Source organism: Notamacropus eugenii, chromosome 6 (assembly GCF_028372415.1).
Source record: "Notamacropus eugenii isolate mMacEug1 chromosome 6, mMacEug1.pri_v2, whole genome shotgun sequence".
Classification (NCBI taxonomy): Eukaryota; Metazoa; Chordata; class Mammalia; order Diprotodontia; family Macropodidae; genus Notamacropus; species Notamacropus eugenii.
The window spans coordinates 121,144,723-121,167,049 of record NC_092877.1 but is presented as its reverse complement, the minus strand read 5'-3'; the positions used below and the strand labels follow the sequence as shown (position 1 = coordinate 121,167,049).

General features: G+C 36.8%; 1 protein-coding gene across 1 annotated transcript in view; it reads left to right on the top strand.

The window, feature by feature from the left end:
• Positions 1-268: 268 nt before the first annotated feature.
• LOC140511738 (transmembrane protease serine 11B-like protein) overlaps positions 269-22,327 on the top strand; it is a 40,448-nt gene continuing 18,389 nt past the window's right edge. The window contains exons 1-2 of the mRNA XM_072620913.1: positions 269-838; positions 16,524-16,642. Coding sequence (XP_072477014.1) covers positions 828-838; positions 16,524-16,642 — 130 coding nt within the window. The 5' untranslated portion in view covers positions 269-827. The remainder of the gene's footprint in view (positions 839-16,523; positions 16,643-22,327) is intronic.

The following is a 22,327-nucleotide window of genomic DNA, read 5'->3' as shown; positions in this document are numbered from 1 at the left end:
CCACCCATTCCAGGAAGAGCACTGGATTCTCAATCTTCTGACTGCCATAGTCCTTACATCGAATCTTTTTTTTTATCCCTAGTAGAGAAGGCATGAACATTGTCAAAGACAGAAAAAGAAGAGCTCATGTAAACTAAGAGGTCCAGACCTTAGAAAAAATAGGGTAAAACAAAATGTTCCCATGAGTAATTAAAATTTTCAGTGTCCTATGATATCACATAGAAAAGCTTCATCTCCCCTACATTGTAGGAACATGTGAAGTCACCAATCATACCTCCTAGTAAATAAAAGCTCCAGTTTTGGTTAACTTGTATTACTGGGATAGCGCTGAGATTCTCTGCTTTCTAACCTATCAAATTCAGTTCTAAATACAAACTACAGATAGAATCTTTTAGATTTTTCCAGATCAATGTGGAAATTAGCTGTCAACAAGTTCTAGGACTGGTTACAGTTGGTTTAAATTAAGGAGGAGTTGCATGCACATTGTGAGGGAATTGGTTAATCTGAGTCAGAATTCTGATTCACCAATCTGTGGTGGCACATCTTGGGTGTACCTCTGAGGTACTCAATCCAATTTTGGGCTTTTGTTTTTTCCTAAATAACCAACTCAAGGACATTTTTTCATTCCTTCCTTGAAACCAGAGAGAATAACTGCTGTCATCCACACCTGTCAGACAAGTTCCATCTTAATTGCTCTTTGCATTTTCTCACAACCCATAAAACCCTAACTCTCCCTGGAGTTAGTACATTAGCCTTTGAAGCACTCATCAGGGGAACAACAACGCAGGAGGTCCTCTTATCTTTATCATCACCAGAATCCTCAGTTCATGATGTACAGGTAAGTGATTTGCCTGCCTACTATTTGACATAAATAGGATTAGGATCAATGCCTCCATTACCCACCTCCCAGAGTGGTACAATAAACCAATCCAATTTAATGTCAATTAGTAGTTTTCTCATATTCTTTAGGATTTCTCATCTTGATACTGTCATGTATCACCTGCTTGCCCTGGGGCCTGTAGATTTTAATGTGGTGGTTTTGGGGAAAATTACTTGGCCTAGGGAATGATATCAAACTGGCATACCATGAGTGCAAATGTCATTAATATGTGACTGTTGGAGGAAACAGAAAACTTTCTTATCTTGCTGTTTAAATGTGGGATAATATAATACTCTTTATACCTTGTAATTTCCTAACATAAGGTAAAAACCTTTTATAGCCAAAATGCCTTCCTTTATGTATTTTGAGCTTCTCAAACCTATTTGCCTCTGTTTCTATCTGTTACCTTGGGTGAATTCTTATCTTTTCCTATAAGTGAACAAACAACACATAGGAATACTACAATAGCACTGAAGGGCATAATCTTTGGGGAGGGAGGGGAGTGGTAGGAAAGCAAAGGAATGGTAGGTTCCCTCTCCTTGGAAATCTTCAAGCAGAGTATGGACCACCACTTGTTGGGTATGTTACAGTGGGTCTTCCTTTCCTATTGGACTAGATAGCTGCTGAGGTCCCTTCTAATTCCCCAATCTTGTGATTCTGTAGAAGAAAGATATAATTTCACTTGTAATAAGGAAGTCCTAGTATGTAAATCAGGAATTCTTCACTTATTAATAGTCTTTGAAACTTGCCTAGGGGTGATTAGAAGGAAATGACATGTCCATGGTGACAGGTACTATCTGTCAGAGGCAGGGATCAAACTCAAGGCTTCCTGACTCCAAGGCTGGCTCTCTAACAACATTATGCAACATTGCCTTTCTTAGCATCACCCACAGTCATTAAGCCACAGTTTTTGATATTATATGTAATATAACAATACTTTCCTCCCTCAACAAGCTTCCACCATTACATGGAATGAATTGTAACTGAGTTATGTGTAATGAAAAATATTTTAGATTTGATTACAAATGAGTTGATTTTTTAAAATACTATGCTTTATTTTAGGGTGGTTGTCTTTGTTTTTTTGTTTTTTTTTTCTTGGTGGAAGAAGGGACTCTAGATCCATGATTTTATCGGTACGTCAAGCTCCTGGTAAGGAAACTACTTCTACCAATGCAGCTGGGCAGCTATTTTGAAACTTGTAGTCTAAACTATAGAGTTTCCTGGGGGTATTAAGAGGGGAAGGGACTTGACAAGGGTTAGGTAGCCAGGGTGGATTAGTAGCAGGATCTGAACCCAAGTCTTCTTTTCTCTAAGATTACCTATCTATCCACTACTCGCCCTTGTCTTCTATTCTATTGAGTTTTGGAATAAACACTCATCATTCTTTAAAATGCAGGCCAAGAAAATTAACTGTTGGATAAAGGAATCAATTAAGCAATCAACATGGATTAAGTACCTATTACGTGTCAAACACTGTGCTAGGTGCTGGAGATACAAATATAAAGAAAACAATCCTAATTCACAAGTATTTTACATTCTATGGGAAGAGGCGTATATGGCATGTGTATGTTTTCTGTATATATACATATGTGTAGATGTAAATGCATGTATATATGTATATGCATGTTTGTGTGTGTGTATATATATATACATCTACATAAACATGTATATATACACACAAAGAGAACAAACATGGATAAATACAAGACAAGGAGGGAGACAGTGGTATATTGCTAAATATTTAACAACTGACTCTCTGAGAAAAAATGTATCCATTGCATATTTTCAAGTTTGAACTGCATTATTAACATTTTCTCCACCACTATCTTAAGTCTGGAAACTAACAAAATGATAAAGCAAGCACTGATTTGTAGTATCTGACAATTTCTAAAGTGTAAATGCTCATGATGAAAATGTAACAATTGATTCTCAAGAGTTGGTTTGAGTTGGCTCCAACTTACTAGCAGTGAGTTAGTTGCTACTCACTAGAGGACACTAGCAGGTGGGGACATCAGGAAAATATTCATGGAGAAGGGAGGCTTTGAACTTAATCTTGAAGGAAGAGAGGGAGTCTAGAATAAATGTGAGGAGGGAGTACATTTTAGACATGGCAGATAGCCAGTACGACAGCATGGAGAAGCAAGAGTGTAGTTATGAGGATTAGAGGGAGGTTGGTTTGGTTGGATTACAGTCTGGTAGGGGAGACAATATATTAAGACTAGAAAGATAGGTTGGAGGCAGGTAATGGAAAGTCTTAAAGTTTAAAAAGAGGAATATATATATATATATATATATGTGTGTGTGTGTGTGTGTATGTGTGTGTATATGTGTCTATATACATATACACACATATACATATATACGAAGGCTTTAAAGTCTAAACAGGAATTTAAATATGCATATATGTGTATATATATGTATATTATGTATGTATAATATATATTATCCTAGATACAATAGGGAACCACTGGAGTTTATTGAAGGGGCAGCCAGATGACATTGTGGACAGAATGCTAGGCCAGGAATCAGGAAAATTCATTTTCCTGAGTTCAAATGTGGCCTGTTCCCTTCAGTTTCCTCAAATATAAAATAATCTGGAAAAAAATGTTAAATCACTCTAGTATCTCTGCCAAGAAAATCACAAATGGGGTCATGAAGAATCTGATTTGACTGAAATTGACTAAATAATGACAATGGAGTTTATTGAGTAGAGAAGTAACACAGGTAGATTTTTGCTTAAGTCATATCAACTTGGTAATCAGGTGGAGAGAGGCTTTCATCAGGGAGATCACTTAGGAGACCACTGAAATTATCTAGCCAAGAGCTGGTGACAGTCTGAACTATAATACTGTCTGTGCAAATAGATGAGAAATGAGAAATGAATGGAAAGCTTTTCCAGTGGATTCTATATATGGGTTAAAGGAAAGTGAGAAGTTGGGAATAATACCAAGGTTATGACTTGGGGAGACTCAAAAAATGGTGATAGCTTAGACAGAAATATAGGGAAGTTTGGAAGAGATGTGGCTTTTGGGGGGAGAAAGATAATGAGATGTTTTAATGTGAGATATCTAGAGAAGATTTTGAAATGGAAATGAAATTAGAATTAGAAAAAGACCTATGATTTGAAAGTTAGTGTTGAGATTAGAGTTAGAGTTAGCGTTGGAAACAGAATTAGGTTTTAAAATGGAATTAGGGTTAGAACTAGCTAGTAGGCAATTGTTAACGCAAGACTGAAACTGAGGGTAGAAATAGCTTTGGCTACATACATCTAAGGCATCTGCAGAAAACTGAAAATTAAATCCATGAGAGTTGATAAGGTCCTTAAGAGACAGAGAATGGCAAAAGAAGATAAAAGATCTTAGGAGAGAGCCTTGGAGAATACCCATCAGTAGGGGACATAACAAAGATTATAAACTAGTAAAGGTGACTGGGAAGGAGGGTTCAGAGAGGTTAGGAGACCAATCAGAATAGAAGAGAAATTCAAAAGACAGCATTCAGGAGGAAAAGGTGCATGCCAAATGTTGTAGGTAGGTTGAGAAGTATTATGGCAAATGTGGGGAATAGGATAGGGTACAGGGATTGAATCTGTGATTTCATTGACATAGGGAACCCCGGAATAAAAAAACTCCCTCCACAACTAGAGGTTGACCCCTTCTTGTAACAACTAATGAAGGTTGGCACCTTCTCCATAACTTATAGTCTTAGAGAGTTGCCTAGACCACCGAGAGGATAAGTGACTTGTCCAGGATCAAACAGCCAATATATATCAACGGCCTGACTTGAATCCAGATCTTTCTGGTTTCAAGGGTAGTTATGGATCCTCTCCTCCACAACTGGGAGGGCAAATGAAAAAGCAAAGACATTTCCTGCCATCAAGGAGAGCACATTTTAATGAGGGGAGGAGCACATAGGTGGCTAGAGAACAGTCACAGTCTGGGAAGTCACAAAGACAATGAGTGACACAATAAAGCAGATTCGTAACATGCCCTTATAGAAGCTATAGTGGTGTTGGTTTGATTATAGTTCTTTGGGAATGGGGGCGGGAAGAGCCTCCAGGGTGACAGAATAGAAAAGGACCAGGAAGAAGAGGGAAACACAAGGTCCAGGGAGTGCAGAGCTGAGCAACTTGGCTCTTTCCAGACATGTAATCCATTTAAGAGATTGGAGCAGCAACAGCTGCAGCGGAGGCAGAGCAGACAATGGTGATGGTAACAATAAGGACATGTGGTCCAGGCAACGGGGAACAGAAAAGGAACCAGTAGGCACAGAGAGGCTGAAGATTAGAGAGATATAAGGGTTCATGGAAGAGTGTTTGAAGTTCATTTAAAGACAAGTTCTTTAATTCGGTTGGAACACTACTGTGAGTCAGAGACAGTGTATATATGAGTCAAAGAGCATTCACAAACTGTGCTCACTGAGTGAGGGAAGGGAGTGTTCTTCCTTTAGCTGAACAATATCCATAAAAATTTGTTGTAGAGACAGAGACAGAGAGAGAGGCAGAGACAGAGAGACACAGAGAGGGAGAGACTTTCTGTGGGTTTTGGAGGGGGACAAAAGTTGGTGGGCCAGACTTCTACGTAGGTAAAGAAACATCATAAGACACCCTTTCAAAAAAAATCTCTCTCTCCTCAGATTGATACAATACTTGAGCTTCCCCCCAACACTGATTCATTTCTTTGGGTTAGGGTATTTTACTAAGTGTTACCTATTAAAATGTACAGTATCCCTGGGAGAGGTGTTAGTAGTCATCACTAGTAAATATTTTTAAGAAGAATGGAAATACCGGATTATCTAGCAAAGATACATGACAAGTAATTTTAAATTCAAGGACACAGACACAAACATAATTGGAAATTCCGGCACCTAGGGCGAATTCAGTTGAATTGTTAGAGAAAAAAGAGACCCAGGTACAGCTATCTAGATGATTATATGACGATTGTATCTATTACTACTGAGCATCCTGTGTGACATAAATCTCTAAGCAAGGTGATGCACACTAGGTCTTTCCATTTTGGGTACAGTAATGGCACTGTAGCAAGGCGGGCTTGGAAATGGGTATGATAGTGATCCTGAAAGAGTGGCACGTAGGAGGGAGTATATTTCTTCTCTGTGGTGACCCTGCCCTTCTTGGTGTGATTTCTACAGGAAAAAAGGTACATCACAGATATCTGTGACTCAGAAGACAGAACCATAGACTCCTTCCCCTTCTTGGTGCTCTGGGCCATATCCCCAGGGGTTCCTTACTAGTTTTAGTTCTGTAGACATAAAAAAGGACCAGAAGAAAGAGTATCACGCAAGAAGATGGGTTTCCATATGGTTCCATAGGTATTGTCAAGGGTCACATGAGGGTTCTAGGTGATTAAAGAAACTGAAGACTGAGAAAAGACAGAGGAGCATGGAAATAGGAAGATCCACTAGGGCATGACCCTTTATTCTGTGGTGGGGAAAGTCCATTGAGAAGGTGTGATTGAGAACACAGCCAGGCTGTTGTTAGGAGAGTTATTCCCTCCTGATGCTCTTTGGGATATGGTGCTACTGTTTTGTTTTGTTTTCTTGGTTTGTGGTTCTACTCAAATAGTTTCCAAAGTGGATTTCAAATTAAGCTGTGTTATGAACTTCCAGACACAGGGTCCGAGGGATGTGATTCTCAACAAATGAAATCTCTTTTATATCTAGGCCATTATTACACTGAGAGTCAGTGTGGACATACCGACAAATCCAGTCAGGAATTTAATTCAGCAGACATTTGCAAGGTTTGCCTTAAAGATCATAAATGAAATAGTCCATATTCTCAAGGGGCTCGTATGATACAGAAAGGACACAACGTTTATATATTTGAGGCAGTGAGATGCAATGTAAAGAGTAAGAGTCAAATAGTGAGTTCTTTACCCACATACCAAGATAAGGTCAAAATGGATCAATGGTTTACAGATAAAAAACTGAATGTAAAGCAAGATGCTGTGCTAAAAGAAATGACAAACATGACCAGGGGGAAGCATGGAAAAATTTACATAAATTGATGTAAATGGAAGTAAGCAGAGCTAAGAAAACAATACACACAATAACAATGCAAATTTAAAAAAAAACACTACCAGAAAACAATGGGAAGTGACTGCTGTGAAATGATGAAGAAGTCTGGCCCCCAAAAAGAATCATGAGAAGACATCTCTCCTCATTCTTTTGCAGAGGCAGCAGGAGAAGTTGGCACAAAAGCGAAACATTGCGTTCTGTCAAATTTCTTTTTCAAAGAGCTGATTGGTTTTATTGAACACATTTTCTCACCTTCCTTTATAAAAAAGTTGTTTGTCATAAGAAATGACTCTTTGGAAGAAGGAAGGGAAAGGAACATAGGGTAAGATGTGAAAACAAACTCTATCAATGAAAGGTAATTAAGTAAGAAGAGGTAATTAAGCAAAGGTTTGATGGCTACTTGTCAGTTGTGTGGTTGATGAGATGGCTGTTCAGGCTTGGGCTAGACTCTGTGGCCTCTGTAGTTCCTCCCTACTCTGTTCCTGTAAACATTTTGTTCTCAAATATGATTCCTGGTTCCTAATATAAGAGTAAAGGAAGCTAAATTTAAAAATATGTGATAGATAAAATGATGTGAATGGATTCCAGAGAAATGGATTTCTGAAGAGATGTGGAGAACACAATAAGACTTAGGCATATACATTGCCAAGTGGTCACAGGAAGCAGATAAGTTTACATGGAGCTGAAGTCTTGTGAGATTCAGTTGAAGACCCAGAGCTAGAAAAGTTTAGCCACCCATCCCTGGGAATGTGAACAATACTTTGAACTTGATAGGGAATAAATGAATGAAGACATTAAGAAGCAGGGTGATGGAGACAGTCATGGGAGGAAGAAAAACCAATGATGAAGTGACATTTGGGAAAAAAGATGAAATCTAGTAAATAAATGACAATTAAAATGGAAAAAAAGAGACATGTTTAGTGAGGAAAAGACATAGATTTAATAAATATTTAAACTAAAAACAAACTGAAATCTCTAAAGGACTAGAAAGCTGTTTCTAATACAGACCTAATTTCTAACAGTACATGAGGCTTCAGTCACTTAACATCTTGAGGCTCATTTCACTCATCAAAAAAATGGGGGACTGGAAAAGGTGATCTCTGGAGTCTCTTACAGGTTTAATATTCTGCCATTCTAGGATTTTCTCTTTATACTTTTCCCTCTGGAAAATATAGCTTCAATTAGAAATTTTACACACTTGACTTCAAAATCTCTTATCTTCAACCCTAATTCCTTCTTTATCTGAATTCATAATGTACTGAATACATCAGTATAGAACTAGAAGGATATTCATAGACCGTTTATTTCAAATTCCTTATTTTCCAGATGAAAAAACTAAGGAGGTCAGGAAGCTAAGTGAGTTCCAGTCCTGGGTCTTCAAATTCCTCCTTGACATTTTTGCTTGCAGATAGATCACTTTGAGTTCCATATGTCCAATCTGAATTAATCTTCTTCCCCACAAAATGGACTCTTGTTCTTAACTTCTTATTTCCATTGAGTGCCATCATTCTCTCAGTCATGAAAGATCAAAATATAAATATTATATCTGATTTATGTCTGACCTTAAGTAACAATAGTAATTAATTACCTAGCCTTGTTGATATTTTTTTCTCATGTCTGTCCGTTACTATTCTGATTGTCAAAATCATAGTTTAGGTTTTTCTCATGTGATTCCTGTCTTAGTACATTAGTTTCCACTTTGGACTGCTATCCAAAAGAATCTCCCATTCTAATGTATCATGTTCATTGAAGTCACATTCATCTTCCTAAAGTCTTTCTTTCATTGTATTGTACTCCTATTCACATACCTTCAAAAGTTCCCCATGAAGTATAAGGACAAAACTCTTTTTTCCTGAGATTGTGGTCTCTGCACAAATTCTACCCAGCTAACCTTCCTACTCTGCCCTTTCCCTCATTCTCCACCTGACTCTTTTTTCCCCCCACCTTATCCCCTCTTCCTCTCTCTTCTCCTGCTCCTCCATGCATGTTCATTCCTACTTACATCCTTTCTCTCTAGCTTCTCTCCCAGCCTCTGTCCCAGTCCCTTACCACCTATCGAAAACCGTATTGTTATTTTGAAACCGACTCATCATATCTCTACCTTGAAATTATTATCCACAGAATATTATCAGTTTAATAAAATTTAATTTAATATAATAATTAATATAAAACATTTTTAATGTAATGCTAATTTTGCTATTAATAACCAGAGTAATAGAAATCTATATTTATATCTCTCTGATCTCTAATTTCCTATCACAGTTACTGTCTGTAGAGCATCCCTGATTTTGCACTTTATCATGTACTATTTAGTGATTTCAGATTTTTAAATATCTTTTCTACTTCTTCCAAATCTTTGGCAGTGCTAACAGAGTACTGGACATTTAGCAGGTGTTGGACAAGTATGTGCCAAATTAAGAAAGATTCTCTAGAGATGCTCATTGCATTTCTTTCACTTATTTAGGGCACCTGCATGATAAAATTGACAGGATGAATATTGCTGATGCCCCCAGTGTCTGAAGGAAAATGCTGCAGAAGAAAGCTTTGTCTAGATTTTTCTAGTTAAAGAGCAAGCAGGAACAACTGATAAATGATCATCCAAGGCCTTTTGTATAGCACAAAATCAATTCTCTGTATTAGAGTATAACATATTAGAATTAAAGTGTGGAATTTATGCAGAATGTTTTATATTTCAATCCTCAGGGCCTCAGACAGTATACAGTATACACTTAATAAATGCTTGTAGATTGACAACTGAGTGCTCCCATAGCTGGTCAAGGGATAGCTAATCCCTATCCTTCTCTCTACCCCTGGACTTGCATTAGGAGCATTCTGTCTAAAAAGTAAATCTCTACTTCATTCCTTCGAAGATCTAGGATTTCATCAGCGTGGACATTCCCCACAGATCAGAAACGGTCCTTAAGAATTGTTGTGATCCAAACATTTATTATCCTATGGTCATCCAGGTGACTGGCTTTGTCAGTTGACGGGTGTCTTCAAAATGATTTAGGCTGGTCCTGGGATCACAATCAGTCATTTCATTAACAAATATTTATAAGTGCTTACCTTGTGCTGGGCATTATGCTAAGAGATGAGGATATAAAGAAAGGCAAAAGCGGTCCTTGCCCTTAAGGAGATTGCAATCTAATGGAGGAACAATATGCACATAGCTTTGTATATGCAAGATATAGAGTAAATGGGAGGTAATCTGAAAGAGGAAAGTTTTGGAAAGAAGAGTGGGTGAGACTACTGGGAAAGGCCTCCTGTAGAAAGTGGGATTTGAGTTTAGACCTGAAATAATCTGGATTAGCTAGAAGGCCAACGTGACAATCACCAGGTGTACATTTAAAGACTCTCTAGCTTGCTAGGACCTGCCAGAATCTATATATCAGCAATATGCTGGAATTGAAAGTCATCTCTATTCCATGAGGGAATATTAGAGTAGGATGTCAATAGATTTAAGTGAAATCTCTAAAATCACAGAAATTCAGAGCTAAAATGCTCCATAGAACTTCATCAAATCCTTCATTTTATACATGAGGAAACTAAGTAATAAAGGGGTTAAGTGGTATAGCTAGAACCAGATTATAAGACTTTCAAATCCCAATCATTAGTGATCTGTCTACCACATAATGATCAAATGATCATGGATCTAGAGCTGGAAAGGACCTTAGGTGTCATCTAAGCCAAGATCTTCATTTTACAGATAAGGGAACTGAGGACCAGAGAGCTCAAGTGATTTATCCAACTGTCACACATATAGTGAGCATTCCATTTGAATTCAGGTCCTCTGACTCTACAACCAGTGGTTTTTTATTTTTTTTTACTCCTGTACCATGATCAGTGTACCATTAAAAAAAAATCCTACAAAGCATCAGCACAGAAAATACTGGAGTCTTAGATTCCCCTCCTCTGATTCTGCTGAAGGCACTTAACCACATTCTGAACATGCTTGACAGAAATCTGTTCCCATGGCGAAAGGAGCCCTCCACTGATTTATGCAGTTCTGAGATACAGAGAATTAAAGACCATAGGGTTGTAAGTCACAAAACCTGGGTTTTAGTGCTGCTACTACTACTAGCAGAGTGACAGCGGGCAAGTCATTCAACCTCAATGGCCTGAAAGATTCCTCCTTTGTAAAATGAGAGGATTAAACTAGAAAAATCTCTAGGGTAACCTCTAAGCAGGGGGCTAGATGAACATTGGTTGGGTATGTTGTCACCTTTTGTGATTCTGATATTCTGCTACTTTCATCTCTATAATTTTCATATCTCTCTTTACATCTCAAAACTTGTGTATATTTTACAACTAGAAGACAATCCGTTTCTGAGGCAGGAGGGAAAATAATGAGCTAATTTGTTCAATAATTGAACTTTTGTACATGACTATTCTTAAGGTTAATAATCTATTTGCCATGTGCCTTGGTCAAAAGATTGCATTGTCATATGAAAATATTTGATGAGTTTAGCTTCTTCTTAAGAAACATAAACTATGAAATTCAAAAAATACTAATGAAATGAAGATGGCTTCCATTTCCATTCCAGAAAATCTATCCAAAGCATGACCTTACTTGAATCCATAATTAAATTTAGTTATATGTATGTGTATGTATATAAATGAGTTTTGCTTCTGTCAATACAAGGTGTTCCAAAAATATTAATGCTATTTTAGATATTAAATATTAAAACTGAACTGAGGCTTTTAGACACTGTTTTGTGTCTTTGTACACATACATTAGATATATATATGTGCATGCATATATATGTGTATATGTATATACTTTGAATTATCACAATGAAAACATGATACATTACTCTTTATCACTATGAGTTTAATTTTCTGCCTTGTGTGAGGAAGTCAGGGGAGTTTCAAAATGTTTCAAGGTTTATGCTGCTTATTTCTGGAAGAGGAAACAAAGACCAATTGAGCAGAAGTTATAGGGAAATAGACTGTAACTCCATATAAGGAAGATTTCTTAATGATCAAGGATTACCCAAGATGCACAGAGTGCCTTACGAGAAGGCAAGTTTCGATCCCATCACAAATGTCGTCTGAGCATAGGCTCTATCCAATTCATTCCACTCCAGCAAGATTGATTAAAAACCCTCTATGTGCCAGACACTGTTACAAAGACAAAAACAAAATGGTCCTCACCTTGAAGGAGTTTATATTCTATATGATCACTTGTCAAGAATTTTATTAGCAATTGATTCTATAACCTATGTAATAAGAAGCATAAATTACAATGCTTCTAAATCACAGACAGAATGCAAAAGGTTATACAGGGGTGAAATTGGATTACTTCAGTGAGATAATAATGGTACTTCCAGGAGCTACAAGCAGAGATGTTCTGAAAGTAAAAGTGGAATGTTCATCTTCATGCAGAAATTCATTAGATTGATTGTAAATGGCAACCCTTTCTTCACCCTCAACCAGAGGGAATCTGGGTTGGGGAGAAGGGGAGAAAATATTTGAGCTGGAATTCAGTAGCTGCTCACTACATGGTTGATGCTGATTTCAATGGCCAAGTCAGGTAATTAGGAATAAAATTCCTAGGAATAACAGTTCCTAGGTTATAAAAATAAGGCAATAACAACCTTTGTTGTCCAAAAAGCCTGGATAGCATTCCTTTCTCTAATAAGTTTGGGGATTTTAATTTTTTTGAATTACATTAAACAAAATTAGACAACACATAGGTAAAAAGCAAAAAAAAAGTGACATTGCCTTATGGTTGAAGGAAGAAACAGATATTTTCATTTGCTTTATTTCTTTCTGTGTGGAAATAGGACAGCTTCCTTACTAAGTATCAAGTTTGTCTACTTGTATTATAAAGACATATAGTATGCGGATATGATGCTAGGGCTTGTCAGAGCAGGAAATATAGCAACCAGACTAAATCTTCTTCTTTTTTACAAGTGTGTATTAAACAATATGACCTATTTGATATTTTAAAGATACAAAAGCTTGAAAGGAGTTATTACTGTAGTGAATAGATGTTCCAAGATATTTTCAAAAGGACTGGGATTAGACCACCCCTTTCATTCATTAACCTCCCCCCACTGCCTTTACTTTCCCTTCCTTGCATTCCACAAATTAATCTCCTTCTGAAATTTGTTGCCAAATACTAGGTGGGGAAATAGAGTCAGAATACCTCTCCCATGCACATCCTGGTGCTGGCAGCACACTAAAAATAAAAAGAAAGCATCTTGTCACTCTTACCTTGGCAGAACTTCCTTTACTCAATAATTACATTAATTCTGACAGCTTTTTGGTCTTGAACAATGAACTTTGGAAAAATCTGATTTTAATAACAGATGTGAGTAATTCCCCTTTCCAGGTGCTAACGTAGTTGTGTTTTCTTGCATATGAAAACAAAACCAAGGGAAACATTGAAAAGTAGAGTGTAGGCCACTCACTGATACGGTTAAAAAGTTTCAAGTGAGATTTTTTCCCCCTATTGTTGCTCTTCAGTTGTTCTCCAGCTCATTTTACAGGTGAGGAATTGAGGCAAACAAGGTTAAGTAGTGACTTATCCCAGATCACAGAACTGAAACCTGATTTGAATTTAGAGGCATGAATCTACCTGGCTCCAAGCCTGGTACCAGTGACCAGTGGGTGACCAGACTACCTGTTTTTTTTTTTCTTGTCTGTACATCTTTATTGGACAGCTAGGTGGCACAGTGGTAGAATGATGGGTCTAGAATCAAGAAGCCTCCTCTTTGAGAGGGGAATGAATCAGGGAATGATTTTCCTTCATTTGACCTTAACTATTTGACTCCATGCTTGATTACATCACTAGGGCATTATTTTAGTGGAAACATGGATAGCCTATCTTTTTATTATCATTTTGAAAAGCCAGAAGGAAAACTTAATGTAGAGAATATAAAACTCAGTTTTAATCCTCATCATAAGTATGATAATAATAATTTAAATTTATATAGTGCTCTAAGATTTACATGGTGTTTTCTCACAACATTTGTATAAATTGTGAACATTACTATCACCACTTTATACGTGGGAAAACTGAGTCTTAGATGCATAAAGTTAATAAGCGGTAGACTTAGGACTCAAACTTAGATCTTTTGACCTAAAGAGCAGTGATTTTTTCACTATACTGCTGATGTTCTCAGGGGTGTGCTGGAGCCAGTTCTTACTGATGGGACCTGATTATCAAATTATCTTCTCATGGGACCTGATTATCAAATTTTCAGTGTGAACACACCCTTCAGACATTGGCAAATGCTACAAATTAGGGCTTGGTTTATTTGTTTGATTGATTGTCTAGAATAATGAAGTGATGAAGGACAACATTAATAATGCAGGTTAATTTTAAAAGTTTGTTGAGCATACTTTTTTCTTCTTGGAGTGCCAGTTGTTAAATATTTACCAGTAACACACTCTTGTTCTTTCTACATCAGGGTCTGGAATAAGCATGCGTAATGATGTTAGAAATTCATTGAGAATGTTGCTGTGTAATACATGTTTATGAGCATGTAGAAAATTTATCCTTAGAGGTAGATATTGTTCAGTAGTTTCATCTACAATTTTTCAAAGACTTCGGAATAAGTTAAGGATAAGTTGGTAATAATAGATATCCAATAAAGTGGAATAAGAAATATAAGGCAAAGATTCAACCAAAAATATCTAAGCTGTCCCATTACATTTATATCTTATGGTATCATGCTGTAGGATAACGTAAGTGTAATTAAAGAGAAGACAACTTATACAGGTTGACAGACTGATGAAATATTGTAACAGTGCTTCGGTTTAGGATCGATAACGTATACAGTGTAATACATTAAACAACTTCACAAAGGTATCAGTCTGGTAGGTTAAACTGAGAAGAAGTCTGTATGATAAAAGGCAGCATCATGTAATAGTAATAGTGATAATTATTAGCTTTGTGATCTTGGACAAGCCATATTATTCTTAGTTCTTCATCTCTAAAATGAGGATAATGATTCTTTTATCACATAAGCCCCAATGACAGTGGGTTGGGAATATAACCTTTGTAAAAGAAGGATAATATCTACATTTCAGTAATGCTATTTTTACATGGCTATCACTTGCCAACTCTTCTCTCCCACTAAGACAACCCACTCCTTTAAAAAGGAAGTAAAGATAAGCAAGACAAACCAAACACGTTGACCATGTCTGGTTGCATTTGTCTCATTCCACATCTGTAATCCATCACTCTCTCCACAAGAGTGAGGAGATATTTTTCATTATTAACTCTGTAATCAAACTTGGTCTTTCCACTGATATGAGTTTGTGTTACTTCATGCTATTTTCCTTTGTGTGATCTTGTTCATTTTATATTTCCTCTTGGGTATGCTTATTTTCCTGTAGCAGTTCCTACTTGCCTTTCCAAGATTCTCTGATCTCCTGATATTCAACATTTCTTATGACAAGATCGTGTTCTATCACATTTGCATTAACTTACCATAGTGTCTAGTAAATAGTAGGTGGACAATAAATATTTGTTGATGGATTGATGGCATTCACGTACTACTGAAGTTTCAGCTATTCTCTCAACTGATAGGTACCCACTTTGATTCCAGTTTTTTGCTATAACAAAAAGTGCTGCAATAAATACTTTGAAACATATGAAGACTTTTCTTTTTGCCATCTGCCTCTTTTGGTTATATGACAAATCATGGTAAAACCAGATTAAAACTTTTTCACTTTTCTCATATAGTTCTTGTTATCCAGAATGCTTTTACAGAAAAAGATTACCCAACAGTGTACTGATATGCAAGTCTTCTCGCAACTGCTCTTTTATTTTTATTATATTTTCAATTTAATAGGTAGAAAATGAAAGCACAGAATTGATTTAATTTCTGTTTCTCATTATTAGTGGCTAGATGACTGGCCTTGAAACCAGAAAGACCTGGGTTCATGTCCCACCTCTTACACTTGCTGGATGTATGACCCTGGACAAGTCACCTAGCATTTTAGCTAAAGCTGTTCTCTAAGACTATGAGTTGCAAAGAAAGTGCCTACCTGCATTAAGAGATTTTTTTTCAACCTGGTTTCCTATGCCAATGAACTCACAGATCCAATCCTATTTCCTTTCAATTCCCGTATTATTAATGATTGGAAACTTTTTTCCTCCCCACATGATTTTTAATGGTTTGTACTCTATTTTTGAAAACTCTTTGCTCATATTCTTTGTCCATTTTGATATTCAGAGGCAGCTGGTGGTAGAGTGCATGGAACTCAAGGCCTATAATCAGGAAGCCCTTAGTTTAAATCTGGCCTTAGATATTTACTAGTTGTGTGACCCTGGACAACTCACTTAACCCTCTGATTGCCTCAGTTTTCTCAACTGTAAAATCAAGAAAATAATAGCTCCTACCTCCCAGGGTTGTTGTGAAGATAAAATGAGGTAATATTTATAAAATGCATTTAGCACAGTGCCTGGCACATAACAGACACTTACTAAATGCCTGTTCCTGGCCTTTGCCTCCCTTTTGGGGATTGGCCACCGTGTGACTTCCCCAAGTCTTTATTTATGGTAAAATTTTAGATCTTCTGGGTTGAGTAAGAGGGAAGTAAAGTTGAATGGGAATTGCTATTATCATCTCATTGATTTTCTCTTTTTCCTTTTCAGACCAGTCGTATCTTCCCAAAGATCCTCGCTGCCATTATGGATGACTGCCCTTATTGTGTTCGGAGTACTAGCAGTCTTGGGAGTCACGATCGGTCTTCTTGTTCATTTTCTAGCAGTTGGTCAGTGTTGACAATGTTATTATTTTTCCATCGCCACAAACTTCCCTTTCAAAACTAAAACTACACATGAATACTTATGAATAACATCTATATTCAAAATGATTTCCTTAAGGGATATTGATTTCCTTTAAATTTATTTTTAAAAACCTGCTGTGCAGGCAGGCAACAGGCAACAAGCATTTCTTTATTTACTTATCATGTACTAGGCACTACGCTAAACCCTGGAGACACAAAGACTGGGAAGAAGATAGTCTACACCCTCAAGGAGTTTATATTCTAATGGGAGAATACAACACATGAAAGAGAGCAGAAAGGGATAGAGGGAAGACAGTGAGGGGGTGTATTTTAATAGGAAAATAATAACTCAGTATTATTATAAAAATAGTTTTGACATGAAAGTCTCACTGAAAGGGTGTCTGGGAACCCAGGGAGCCATGGACTGCACTTTGAGAACCTAGTCTAGTCTAACTTCACATTTGACAATTAAGGAAACTGACTGAAGTCCAGAGTGGAAAAGCAATTTACATAAGATTACAGATGCAATAAATAGTTGAGCTATGACTAGTCAGCTCCCTGACTAGTGATCACATGATTTCAACTGACTTGAGGCAAACCAGCTTTGTTAGGGTTGTTTACATTAGACAGGCCCATAGTTGATATAATGGCAAGTAGGCAAGTAGGTAGTTCAGAAGTAGCACAATTTACAAGAGATATACAACTCATTAAATAGCACATTTACTGATTATAGACCTTATATTTATTTTTGTTGTTGATCAGCTGTTTTCCAGCTGTGACTAACTCTATGTGACCCTAATTGGGGTTTTCTTGGCAAAGATACTGGAGTGGTTGCCATTTCCTCCACCATGTCATTTTATAAATGAGGAACTCAGGCACCTAGCTGCCACCTAGCTGCCCATATTTATTCTTATATTATGCTAATTATAAATACGATAATGATATTATTATTTAGCAAATTAAAGTAGGAAGTTAAAATGTTTGGTTTCTTACGCAACAGGCAGAACACAAATTAAACAATGGAATTCCCCAAAGTTTAATGGAAATACTAAATAGCTTATGGTAGGACTGGGGAAGTAGGTTTCTAACTATATTCCTAAGCTAATACATCATTCTCACCATTGCTCATAGAATGGCAATTATTCACATTAATGAAATGGAGCCAGGGAGAGGAAGCATGAGAAACAGGGGATTAAACCTTGCAGTATTTCTTTTTCTCTGGAATGTAGTTGAAGATACATAGTCATTCTCGGGTACAGCTTCCTCACATAGACTCATAATGGGAAGGAACTTCCAAGGCCATAACTGACCAAGAATCTTCTCTACGACATAACCAAGGCATTGCCATCTGGTCTTTGAACACAGCAAATAGGAAGATGTTAGCTCCAGAAGCAGCCTATTCCACTTTTGTAGCTTAAATCATTGGGAAGTTTTTTCTTACATCAAACATAAATCTGCCTCTTTGGAATTTTATCCAGTTGTTCCTGTTTGCTAGGGCCAAACAACATAAATCCATACTCTTCTTTGTGACAGTCTTTCAAATACTTAAGATATCTATCATGTCCGCTCTAGATCTTCTCTCCAGGCATAGCATTCTCTTCTCCTTCAGCTGCTATGAAATCATCATATAACTCTCATATAACCCCTCAAGTTCCTTCATCCAATTGGTTCATCGTCTCTGGGTCCCCTCTTTATATTATCAATGTCCTTGCCAAAATGTGTCTCCCAGAACTTCACACAGTACTCCGGAAGTAACCTTAGCAGAGATTAGTACAAGAGAACTATCAACTCCTTAGTCCTGGACAATGCTTTCCAATATAGAATAAGATCATATTAACTTTCTTTTAGCTTCCATGTTGCACTGTTGACTCATATTGAACAGTGCACTAAAGCCCCAAAATCATTTTCAGATGAATTATGTCTATCTATGTCTCCACATACTGTATTTCAAATTGATATTCTTAATTGTAAGAATTCAACTTTATCCTTATTCAATTTAATCTTTATAGAAGTCTGGCATTCCTGTCAAGACCTTTTTAATATCCTGATAATTTTCCAGACTGTTGCCTTTCCCACCTAGCTTTACATCTCATGCTATAAACAATTCTTTTATCCAAGTCAGTGATAAAAATGTTTAATGCCACAAGGTTAAGCAAAAGTACCTGGAATACTCTACCTGAGATCTCTTTCCATGTTGATATCAAATTGTTAATGACTACTCTCTCAGTCCAGAAATTCAACTAATTCTAAATCTACCTGCTGAAGCTACCTGCTATCATCTAGGCTATCTTTCCATCTTTTCCACAAGATATGACTTTGCTAAAAGCTAGGCAAATTCTACATACAAAATTTCCCTCAGCTAACAAGTCTACTAAGATAATAATAATAATAGAATGGAAATAAGGGTAGCATTATCTGATCCTGACAAAGTTGTATTGACTCTCTTTGATTACCACTTCATTTACTTTTCTTTCACTTGAATTTTAAATTTCTATGAACACATTTTGTTTTCACATCACTTATTCCTGAATGCATCTCTCCCCCTTGTCTAATCAGCAAACAAATCCTTGTAACAGAATAAAACCAAAAAAGAAAACAGTTAATCAGATTTAATCAGCACGTCATCCTAATCTGACAGTAAATGCATTGTTCCACACTCTACAAAGTAGCCTCCCCACCTCTACAAAGAAAGAATGGAGTTTCAGTCTCTCCTCTCTTCTTTGTGACTGTTTGGTCATTATATAACATTCCACTTCATCTTTTGTTCTTTCATTTGTGTTGTAATCATTTACATAGATCATTTTACTGGTTTTGTTTATTTGACAGTGCACCAGTTCATATATCTTCCCATACTTCTCGGAATTCTTTATATTAACTTATTTTTATGGTACAGTAATATTCCATTGCATTAATGTGCTATAACTTGTTTAAACATTCCCCAATTGGCATTCGTTTCTATTTCTTTGCTACTACTAATTGTGTTGCCAATGTTTTCATGTATATGGGACTCTATCTGCTTTTGACTTACTTTTGCTAGCAGCATCACTTCCTTTTCTAAATGCTTAATAAGAATTGATTTAGTAACATATTTTAGAATTTTTGGCAGGAATCAAATTTAAGCTCATTAGCATCCAGTTCGAAGATCTCATACTTGGTGACCTTTTCCTTTTTTTTATTCTTGCACCATCATTCTTCTTCACTACAGTTTTTAAAGATCACTGACCATAATTTAACAAACCAAGTTCTTTCAGTACCCTGAGATCTAGTTCATCTGGTCTTTGTAATACAGTCATCAAGGGCAGGTGGGCATCTGACTTTTCTTAAATTTCAGTTGTAAAAGAATTATTTTTGTATTTTTTTTCTAATTCAAATGTTATTATCCTTGGCCGAGAAAACTGAAGCAAAATGAGAAAGACTTTGCTTTCTGTTAGTCATACATTGACATTGTCTTATCCACCTTGAACAGAAGTAAAATTTAGTTTAAAAGAAGATATATAAATGTATTGTGAATGTAACTGATTAAAATTTCCAGTGATGATTTGGATTCAGAGTTTAAAGAGTCAGTTTAGAAAGCTGGAGAATCGGACTCACAATCCCATTAGCAGGTCCTTGGCTAGCACCTGCAGAGCTAAACCAGAGAGGCAAGGAAGAGTGAGGAAAGGCAGGTAAAGATCTGACTTGAAAGTAGGTGAACATATAAATATTTGAGTATAAGAGGAGTAGATCTTGCAAAGCTCATCAAAAGAATGCTTTAAACTGATAAAGAAAAGGAAAGGTGAAAACTGCGTATATTTTTCACCAACCTAAACATCACAGAGCATCTCTAGGTACAAAGAGTACCCAGAAAATCACAAAAGAAAAAATCTAAGGAAGGAGTCAGCAATAAAGTCCCATAAAATATAATTAATAAGTAAAGTAACTTAGAGTCTAAAACAAAGATGTAAATTGTGAATTTCCCCTCACAGTTATCTCAGAGATTTAGTGAGAAGAAACCCTTGACTCGTTACATTCTGGATGGTGAGAAGAAGGAGAAGGAGGTGGCTAAGTAACAAAAGACCCTTAGGACTGTTGTTTTTCTTAGCCCAAGAAGAGCTGAAGTCATTGTGGGTAGAACTGGAGGGCAAAGTTTTTCCAGGGGTCCAGCCATTTCTTTTTAAAAAAAGCAAATTATCTTGTATACGTTGACGTGCTATATAAATGCAATTAAGTATTAGAGAGTCAGAGTGCTGTAATGAAAAGTGTTACAGATGTGGTTTTGGAAGAGACCTGGATTTGAATCCCACCTCTGACACTAGCCATTTGAACAAGTCAATCCTTCTAAGCCTTAGTTGTCTCATCTGTAAAATGAGGAGAGAAAGTGAGTGGGTACTTATACTACAATTGTACTTATACTACTTCCCTCACAAGAGGAGAGAAGTACTTGGTAAATGTCAAATGACTCTATAAACCTGAGTTATGGTGTATTCATTGACATGAAATAATTTATGCTTCCTCAAGTGAGTTCCATTAGTTAAATTAGTTGTGGTTAAAGAAATGACCACACCTCTCTGTCGTTGGAATTATTCATCTGAAGTCAGTTTGAAAGAATTACTGGCTCTAGGAGACTGCCGAGCAGGAGTCAATGGATGCTTACTGTTTTACTACGGCCTGGGCGAATGCTGCAATGATACCTGGCAGAAGTGAGATGTAATAATTCCACTGACTGTAGCCACACCCAGGGCATTGTTCCCAAGCCTTTATTGGAAACTTGCTCCTCCAGGTTTGACATAGAGATTAATCCTATTCCAGGACCTGTTAGTTACTCACACTTGATCCTTGAAGTGGTTTTGGTTCTGCCTCTTCTGAGCTGTGATTCATTCCACAAAGCATCCCACAGAAAAATTAAAAAACAAAAACCAACCCACAACCATGTAATGAATGCAACAGCAAACCTCTGAAAGCACATTGAGAAACTTAACTAAGAATATGGAATGGATACTTTGCTCCCATTTATAGGAAGTTATATATTCCACAAAAACTGAATGACTCCCTAAATGTTTCCTGAACCTGCTGTGTCAGCATACTTCTATAAGAAGAGAAAGGAGTGTATGTAAGAGATATGAAATGCCGAATCAAAAAGACTTGGTGAGTGACTGGATATGAAGTGGCAAGAGAGAAGAGTTGAGGATTACTTGATTAGTTGAGGTCACAAACTAGAATGATAGTGGTTCCCTCAGCAGAAACAGTAAAATTAGGAGGACAGATGGATGTAGGGACAAAAGATAATGAGTCTGTTTTGGATATGACTGTCCAGGTACAGATATCAAAGAGGCAGTCTTTGGGTCTAGGAGAAAAATAAGAGTGAGATATGTAGGTTTGAGAGTCATCTGCATAGACACAGATAATTGAGCCCACAGGAGCCGATCAATTCTCCAGGAGAGTTGCACAGAGAAGAGAAGAGGTAGGACACATGAGCAAATAGAGAGTAAGATATAATTATTGTATAAACTAGATATCAAAAGCTATGGAAGTTGGAAAAGCAGTGTGGTTGTTTATGGATAACCCTAATGTAGTCTAGTCCAGTGATTCAGGTTTAGGGCTTAAGGTATTCTATGAAATACAACAAAAGTGTAAGGATGAGATTAAAATAACCAACTAAAGAGATACCAATATTAAAAATATGCAGCCCCT